The following is a 9,496-nucleotide window of genomic DNA, read 5'->3' on the forward strand; positions in this document are numbered from 1 at the left end:
TTAGCACTGTGCATAGCCTATGCTTACAAGGCACAACAAACCTGGTGTTCATTATATTATATATTGTTGGAAACATTTGTGTGTGTGTGTATTCTGTGAATTTTAAAAAGCAATTTTAACCAGAAAAATCTTAAATTTATTCCCAATAAAGTTTAGAACTATATTCCCTATAGTTTCTCTTGATATCAGTAAGTTCACTTTTTTTTTTCTTTCAGGGCCCAGATGCAACTGAGTCCTGCTGACTTCAACATTCACATGAGTCTCTGTACATGAACATGGTAAAGTGAAAATCAAACACCTTGGAAATGAAAGGTATGTACAATGTTTTTAGGAATGGCACAAAGGTCTCTGTCTTTGGATCATTGTTTTCAATAGTGTGCTTTTTTGTCATTTGTTGTGTATCTTTGGATTATGTTGTGTTGTAAATAAATCCAAACAACCAAAAAGCCATTCTTTTTTAAATCTCCTCATTCTTTGTGCAAGGTTGCTCTGAATGACAGGGCCTGATCGCTCCTAATAGGGCAGTTAGGGGAGTGTCTTTGTCTTTCTCAGGTGTGAAAAGCTTACATATTAATGAGATGTTCACGCCCCTTTCACGTAAAGCTTTCTCACACAAAACACGTCTTAGAATTTTTAAATCAATATATTGTCTTATCTGAATGAGCAGTCAGGGTGATTTTCACATAGTTTTGGAGCAAATATTCTAGGCTACGTCATACAATTTTCAAAAGTCTTGTGAAGAAATAATCAGTATGGGTTTCATGGCCTTATTTCAGTGACAATTTTTTTTTGTATTTTCACAAACCACGCATAAATGTCATTATCTCAAAACTACAACCTTTTTCATACATGCTGCTGATATATTATTGTAGCAGAGTTTGTGCTAAATACAGTGTAATAAGACTTTAGCCATGACAATGTCACAAGTAACAGAAATAACCAGAAATGTCAGAGCATGTCAGAACACCTCCAGGCCCAGAAAACAGCTCAGACCCCAGAGGGTTAAGCTAAAGGTAAGCAGGTCACTAAAAACAACTTACAATTTCACTCTGTATCACTCACTACGTGTAATCAATTTCCCTTCATTCATCTGTTTGTGTGTGTGTGTGTGTGCATGCAGTAGCGAGTTCTGAACAAAGAGTAGCGACGAATCCTCCAGTTACTTGCAACGCTCCGGTCTGCAACGCTCTGAAAGCTGCCAGTGTCATGGCTCGAAGGAAAAGTCAAGGATTCAATAGCAAGTGAATACTGGTGTTTATTAACACAATAGAAATGGCAGTGCAGGTTGAGATGTCAGGCAAACAGTAGAATGACAGGCTCGGCAACGCAGGACTCAGTGAGCAGGCAGCAACGGACGAACTGCAGACAATCCTCAGAACAGGCAGACGAAACTCAGAACGGGAACACAGGAACTAGTGTCCAATCCACAGAACAGGCAGACGAATCTCAGAACAGGAAATCGGGAACTGGAGCGAGGGAGAGAGAACTGTGAGCTGTGCCTGGGAACCTCCACAACCATCTGACAAAGACAAGACGAGGTGACAAACAATATATAGGACATCCTCATTCAAAACAGCTGGCGTTGATCAGCTCATCAGCGATAACGAGCCGTGCTGATGAGCCACGCCCATTCATACAACACGCACACACATAGCAAGGGCGAGCCAATGAATCCATGAACCGTGACAGTACCCCCCCTCCTAGGAACGCCGCCTGGCGTTCCCAGACACCCTTACCTGTCGATTGTAATCATCGATAAGGGAGTGATCCAGGATGTCCCTAGCAGGAACCCAACTTCTCTCCTCCGGACCGTAACCTTCCCAGTCCACCAAGTACTGGAATCCGCGTCCCCTCCGCCTTGAGTCCAGTATACGATTAACCGAATAAGTAGGCTCCCCATCTACGAGTCGCGGCGGGGGGGGAACCGGGGCAGGCGGATTAATGTGAGAACGAAATACGGGCTTAATTTTGGATACATGAAAGACGGGATGAACCCTCCTGTACGCTGGGGGGAGGTTGAGGCGGACTGCCACCGGACTAATGATCTTGGTGACAGTAAACGGGCCAATGAATTTGGGAGCAAGTTTATTAGAAACGGAGCGGAGAGGAATGTTCCTGGTTGAAAGCCACACTTTTTGACCAACGACGTATACGGGAGGCTTAGACCGGTGGCGATCGGCTTTAGCCTTGGTGCGCGCCCCCACCTGGAGTAGAGTCTCACGGGCTCTAGTCCATGTGCGGTGACACCTCTGGACGAAGGCGTGAGCGGAGGGGACCGCGACTTCGGATTCCAGACTGGGGAAAATTGGTGGCTGGTAACCTACACTACATTCAAACGGAGATAGGCCCGTGGACGACACTGGCAACGTATTGTGTGCGTACTCCACCATTGAAAGTTGCTGACTCCAGGAGGAAGGATTCTTGGAGACCAAACATCGTAACACCCTTTCCAAATCTTGGTTGGCTCTCTCGGTTTGACCATTGCTCTGGGGGTGAAACCCTGAGGACAGACTGACAGTCGCTCCCAGTAACTTACAAAACTCTCGCCAAAATTTGGACACAAACTGGGGTCCTCTGTCAGAAACCACGTCTATCGGGAGGCCATGTAAGCGAAAGACGTGATCAACAACGGTCAACGCTGTCTCCTTGGCTGAGGGTAACTTGGGCAAGGTTAGCGCAACGTACCCAACCTTCTAACAACGTTTTAACAACATGGCCAAATGGTTGCTATAACTACGTTGTGTGGTGAAGGTTGTTACAGCGTTGTCACAATGTTGACATTGAACTACCGTTCAGGGCCATTGCTTAAGGTCGTACCTAGGGTGTCTGGACAACCCCTGGACTACATATGTAGGGGAGCGCGGGGCACAACCTAACGCGGGGCTAGTTGTAACACGCTTGTTTTAAATACTTCCGCACATGCTTGGATGACGAAACTTTGTGTATTTACTAGTTGCCATATCAACACTATAAAAAAAAAAATTCCGCCAAAATTATACTTTTTTTTGGAAGATATCCATAGACATTTATTAAACCATAGCAAAAGTAAATTTCTTACTTCAGTTAATTTTTCATCTCTATTTTTTGTGTTTATTTAAAATAAGACAAATCTGATATTATTTTAATCTCCAAGATGTTATTTAACAGTTGAGATAGTTATTTAATGCTTCGCTAACTAGCAGAAGACACTAGCAGGGTTTAAATCCCAGTTGTGCAGGCGGGGGCATGTTGTCACACTGCGTTACAATGTGCCCCTATTAGAAATATGCTATTATATTCTATACTTTTATTAATTTTATTGAGAAAATGTGAGAAAAAGGTGAATAAAGACTGAGAGTCAATGTTCAGAAATGACTAATTATTTATTTGTTTTGAACTATGTTGTATAGCTGTGTTTTCATGTGTTCGTAGTCAAAACTCAAAAATGAGTTTATATTTAATTATTAAAAATTGCCATTATTTTATATGAAAAAGTTTTTTAATTGTATTTTATTTAGAAAATATTTTAGTTTATTTTGTATATATTTTTTATTAGATCAGATAACATTTTAAGCTGTCATATGTTATGTTACAATGTGCCCCACACATGTTACAATGTACCCCACCTATGGGGCATGTTGTCACATTTCACTTCCATTCTTTCGGGGTATGTCAAGAAAAAAGTATATACTGTATTAATAAAACAAAAACACATAATTGTACTAGACATGTTGGAAATTAATGTGGGAAAAAATAAATACTCTGAACCATAAGTAGATTTACATAAACTGAGAAAGTCAAAAAGCGTTAGGTTGTGCCCCGCTCTCCCCTACTCGTCACTGCCCTGAAGCGGGAAAATCAGCATTTTAAATTCCAACCACCTGTTGGGCTCATTGTGTTGTCTCGTTCTTCATCGAGCAAGGATACGTGAGTATTGCGTTCAATTTAGCCTACCTCAGCTATCAAACACAACCTACAACTTTAATTTCTAATATGATTAATGTAGCCTCGCTTGCACTGTTAAGTTTTTCATTAGATTTTTCCGCTATTTAGTCTCATTCGTTTCTTTGCTCCTCTATCGTCCGGCTTTCGGCTACTGTCTGCCATACAGACCTGGTTTTGTTCATTAAATGTTAAATTTTATGTTTTATTTATTATACTTAAAATAAATTTGTATATTCGTTTATTTCTTTTTTTTTTTTTTTTACAAATGTATTACTTTTGGAAGTGCAATTTGATTACCATATGCAGTTTTAATAAAGTTGAATTAATGAAACCTTCTGTCATTTTTACTCTTCAAAGTGTACACTTGCAGGTGTTGATAGCCCCATTAAATAATAATATAGATAAACAACAAACGATAAAAAAGTATATAATTATCTAACAAAATGCTAAATGGGGGATATAGCAGCATATAAAAATATTGTCAGAGCGTCGTCTCTCAGTTGCTGAATGTCGCGCAACAACGTTTCTACAGCCCTGTCGCGTCTTACAATTCTACGTTGTTACTTTGTTGTGAGCACGTAGACAGCGACGTTTCCATAGCAAAAATGCAACATGCTAGAGACGTTGCCACAACGTAAATGTGTTTGCTGGGAAATGGTTCAGGTCATACTTAGATGGGAGAGGTTATTATGTGAGTATAGGAGACCATAAGTCTGAGTGGACATCCATGACATGCGGAGTCCCTCAAGGCTCAATCCTTGCGCCACTCCTGTTCAACCTGTATATGCTCCCAATGAGCCAAATAATGAGAAAGAACCATATCGCTTACCACAGCTATGCCGACGACACACAGCTGTACTTAGCCCTATCGCCTAATGATTACAGCCCCATTGACTCCCTGTGCCAATGCATTGACGAAGTCAACAGTTGGATGTGTCAAAACTTTCTTCAGTTAAACAAAGACAAAACTGAAGTCATTGTATTTGGAAACAAAGATGAAGTTCTCAAGGTGAACGCATACCTTCACTCTAGGGGTCAAACAACTAAACATCAAGTCAGGAATCTTGGTGTGACACTAGAGTCAGACCTTAGTTTCAGTAGTCATGTCAAAGCAATAACTAAATCAGCATACTATCATCTGAAAAATATTGCAAGAATTAGATGCTTTGTTTCCAGACAAGACTTAGAGAAACTTGTGCATGCTTTCATCACCAGCAGGGTGGATTATTGTAATGGACTCCTCACTGGCCTTCCCAAAAAGACCATGAGACAGTGTCAGGTCATACAGAACGCTGAGCAGAACCAGAACATATTGAACACATCACACCAGTCCTCAGGTCTTTACACTGGCTCCCAGTTAGATTTAGGATTGATTTTAAAGTATTATTACTGGTATATAAATCATTCAATGGCCTAGGACCTCAATACATTGCAGATATGCTCACTGAATATAAACCCAACAGATCACTCAGATCATTAGGATCATATCAGCTAGAAATACCAAGGGTTCACTCTAAGCATGGCGAGTCTGCTTCTAGCTATTATGCTGGAACCAGCTTCCATGTAAAGCACTTTGAATTGCCATTGTGTATGAAATGTGCTTTATAAATAAACTTGCCTTGCCTTGCTTATTATAACACAGACAACATACTAAAATTTATCCCATTCAGCAGTGTTTTATATCATTTTAAAGGGTTTTCTGTAAAATTACACTGGAATATTGCATATATACCACTGGATATGGGTATGGGCAGAGTTTAGATTTGGGTAGGTGGAAATTCAGATTAATATGAACATCTTTTTCATTTTTTATTATACAGAAAAAAAAAAAAAGCCAGTGTTTGCTGGCATCTAGAGGAAACAAAAAATCTAGAGGCCACTTTTTTTTTTCTTTTTTTTTTCTTACAGCTCAGACAACATATACATAAATGTTTATCACTTTTAGCACTGTTAAAATGACACCAACATTGTCCATTTTGACAAAGCAATGACAAAATGTCAGGCTTTTCAATTTGGGTAGGCAAATCCAGGCGGAAATCCCCCAAAATGGCCCCGGATCTTATCAGGTTAACATGCTATATAAAAATATCTGTGGGCTATTTTGAGCTAAAACTTCACACACACACTCTGAAGACATCAGAGATTTATTTTACATATTGTGAACAGGGCATTATACCACCCCTTTAATGGTAAAACTGAACTGAACTTTTCGAAGATTTCTCCTTTTATTATCTTGGAGATCCTATTTTTTTTCCTACGCTTATGGCGTATGTTGCTTCTGATGTTTATTCTTGCCACTGTTTCAGTCTGTGGAATATATAGCCTACTTAGGAACTGCTGGAATGAAAGTCTCTTTCTAAATCATTTTGAAATGATTGATCTTGCTGCTTGATTGTAGCTGAAATAATATGCATTTGATTGTCAACGCCAAGGACTAAAATCCACACAGCTAAATAGTGTTCTTCCTCAATTTCAGTTTACATTCATGCATTTAACAGGCACATTTAGAGGAGCATAAGCAATTCTTTACAGAACCAACACAATTCAAAGTAAACAATTGCAGATTTATTAGGCTAGACTGGGAAACAAGCTAGAACATAGGTGAAATGCCAAGAAGAGTATACTAGAGTATATGTTTTACTTCTTGCATTTGGATCCTACGGAGCCCAAAGGAACAAATATGAGATGGGAGGGGAAATGATGCCATTTCAACATGAATTGCAAGAAAGGTATGCTTTCTCTCAGTCTGATTGCTCCAGATACCCAAATTCACTCTTTTAAGACAGGCTTAATGCATGTATTTGTCAAGAAAAAAAAAGAACAATTCAAGATTAAATGGGATTTATTCAACAGATCTCAATAAGCACAAGTAATTTTGTTAATACATGTTTTGTACAATCTAAAATACAAGATTGTCATATATTAGGAGGATTAGTATATATTAGTGCTATATTAGTCCCATTATATTTATGTAATTTAATAGTTTTAATGTTAAATGTAGAAAGATTTTATATCATAACTTTTCTTTTCTTAAAAAAATCTTTCTATTCATTTTCAACTTTTGATTTTGAGTCACACAAAACATAATTCTATAGTCATTTTAATCCACGATCTAATAACTATATTATGTGTGTGTGTGTGTGTGTGTGTGTGTGTGTGTGTGTGTGTGTGTGTGTGTGTGTGTGTGTGTGTGTGTGTGTGTGTGTGCGCGTCTGTGGGTGTGTGTGATTTTTTTTATTTTTTGGAGCAACTGTCCAAATTATTGTTGGCAATTTGAACAATCTGTTGAAATGCCTTTAGTATCAGAACATCAATGTCATCCTCTGTGTTAATCTCCTTATGGTAGTTCTTCACTGGGAAGATGTGAGACAATGGCAAACCCAATTTGTCACTGCACAACTCCATCTGGCCAGGAACAGAATGTTAGGTCAGAAAATTACATGTAGCTATTAGACAAAATCAGATCAGCATGAGCAATATATACTTGCAACATGCACATGTACTTGGATGATATCACATACCTTCTCTTTGATCTTCTTGCTAGTGTAGATCTTCCTTAGATCGTTGTTGACCAGCGGACATGCTTCATCCACTTTGGTCATCACAACCACTTGAGGAATCCCTACAGCAAATGCAGAGGCAATGTAAAGGTTCTATAACAAGTTTTTTCCCTCAACAACTTTGAGCATTATTGTGGCAGTTTGTTGTACATATCTACATTACTGACCCATACTGTCTGGGTCATATAGATAATTATGCAGAAAAGTTGAGTTTTGTAACATGCCGTCTTTGCACTTGGCATTAAAATGCAGCCTGTATCTGGATTTTGTCCATCTATGCATTGAAAACACACACACACACACACACACACACACACACACACACACACACACACACACACACACGCACGCACGCACACACACACACACCCTAACCAAACATGTATGCAAACTCATACAAAACATAAACATTCAGTGGTCAGATTTACCCGCTTCACTGATTCTCTTGCGGATGATCGTCAGCTGGTCAATAAGTTTATCATCTGAGAATAGGGCTGTATCTGCGGCTATGACGTAAACCAGGCAGGAAGCCTGACCGGGGAGGTTGAGTGGCTGCTCTGCATTGAACTAAGATTGGAAATTCAGCAAAATATGTTCAATGTCAAACCTATTGCACACAAACTTTATGTTGAAATGTTATCACAATATAGGGGTTTATTACTTCATAGCCATCCTTCACGTTTCGAAACACAGCATTGATGATGTCATCTGTTTGTAACCCAGCAAATGCATCAGGTTCTTTTTCCATTATGTCCGTGAAGACGAAGGGCAAAGATTTGTTCCCACTTTTGATGGTGAATCCGTTAAGCTACAAATGAAGACCAAATATATATAAGCACAAATATTTGCAAAGAATTTCCCAGAAATCCTCATTCAATTACCTAAAATGGTTACAGGTCAACATGCAACTACTGTATAGGTGACAAATACTTACTACTTGTGTGTCACCACCAGGCGAATTCACTAGCGCTCTAGAGGTGATCCGCCCTTGAAAGGCATTATTGATTGAGAGAATAAAGCTGGACTTTCCTGCTCCAACTTCTCCAGTTACCAGGATCTTGATGTCCTTTACATCTGGATTATCCAGAGTGAAGTTTTCTAGATTATCTTTCAGGGCTTCTTTCTGACTATCAAAACAAAAGACAACTCTGTACACAATGGATACTGGGCATAATATTTCTATAGTGACATGGAAGCCTCCGTGGACTTACCCGTCCCATAAACAAAGATAAGAATTTTTTTTGCTTACGAGGATAAGTCAGATCATTGGCAGAGGTCATTTTACACCAATGAGGACATATTTATGAATAAAGACATGATTTTAGCTAATAAAATACTTAAAAACCTACACAGTGTACCTTTAAAAATGTCCATGAGTAGGCTATACATTTTAAATAATTTCCCCAAATAATAGAAAAGTTAAAAAAAGAAAGAAAAATTATAGTGACTATACTCAAAACTTACTGAAATACTATAATTGCACTTCAAAACAGCTTATTCAGAAAGTGCATTAGGTGAGTTGAGGTTATTATTTTAATAATCAGTTCTTATTTTGTATTCAGATTAAATTTTTAATATTCAGCTGTGAATTAAATGCTTTGATGTGCCTTTAAAATTAATTATACAAGGGACAAATAAGCAGGAATAAAGAGAAAAGTTATTGACTTATTTCTACATGCATTTGGTGTTGGTGAAAATAAGTACTATCCATGATGTAAAACTCTTAGAAAATAATCAACATCATAAATGACATATAGTCTAGGATACTAAGCAACCAACTTACGTCCTATCAAATTCTCTCCATGGTGTGTCCAGTTCTAGAAGAAAAAACATAGATCATAGTTACTTTGGTATGTTCTTTGTTTTATGTTCTCCCCATTAAATATTAATACAACTCATGTAAATATTGTACTGCATATCTGGAATTAAATGATCCTCTTACCTGGGTTTGACACTCGTGTGGATAGCAAACTTCTAGCCGTATTTATATTGACACTGGAGTTATTTCCCAT

At 38.5% G+C, this 9,496-nt stretch overlaps 1 protein-coding gene across 1 annotated transcript; it reads right to left on the minus strand.

Annotated features, from left to right (window-relative positions):
* Positions 1-7,131: 7,131 nt before the first annotated feature.
* LOC309505549 (interferon-induced protein 44-like) lies at positions 7,132-9,496 on the minus strand (the record flags this gene model as incomplete). Its single annotated transcript, XM_082178949.1, has 7 exons — positions 7,132-7,329; positions 7,446-7,546; positions 7,913-8,051; positions 8,146-8,292; positions 8,419-8,611; positions 9,268-9,301; positions 9,427-9,496. The coding sequence occupies 7 exons, from the start codon at positions 9,494-9,496 to the stop codon at positions 7,159-7,161; spliced, it is 855 nt and encodes a 284-aa protein (XP_082035075.1). The 3' UTR covers positions 7,132-7,158.

The sequence above is a fragment of the Leuciscus leuciscus genome (genome assembly GCF_965113295.1).
Source record: "Leuciscus leuciscus genome assembly, chromosome: 1".
NCBI lineage: Eukaryota > Metazoa > Chordata > Actinopteri > Cypriniformes > Leuciscidae > Leuciscus > Leuciscus leuciscus.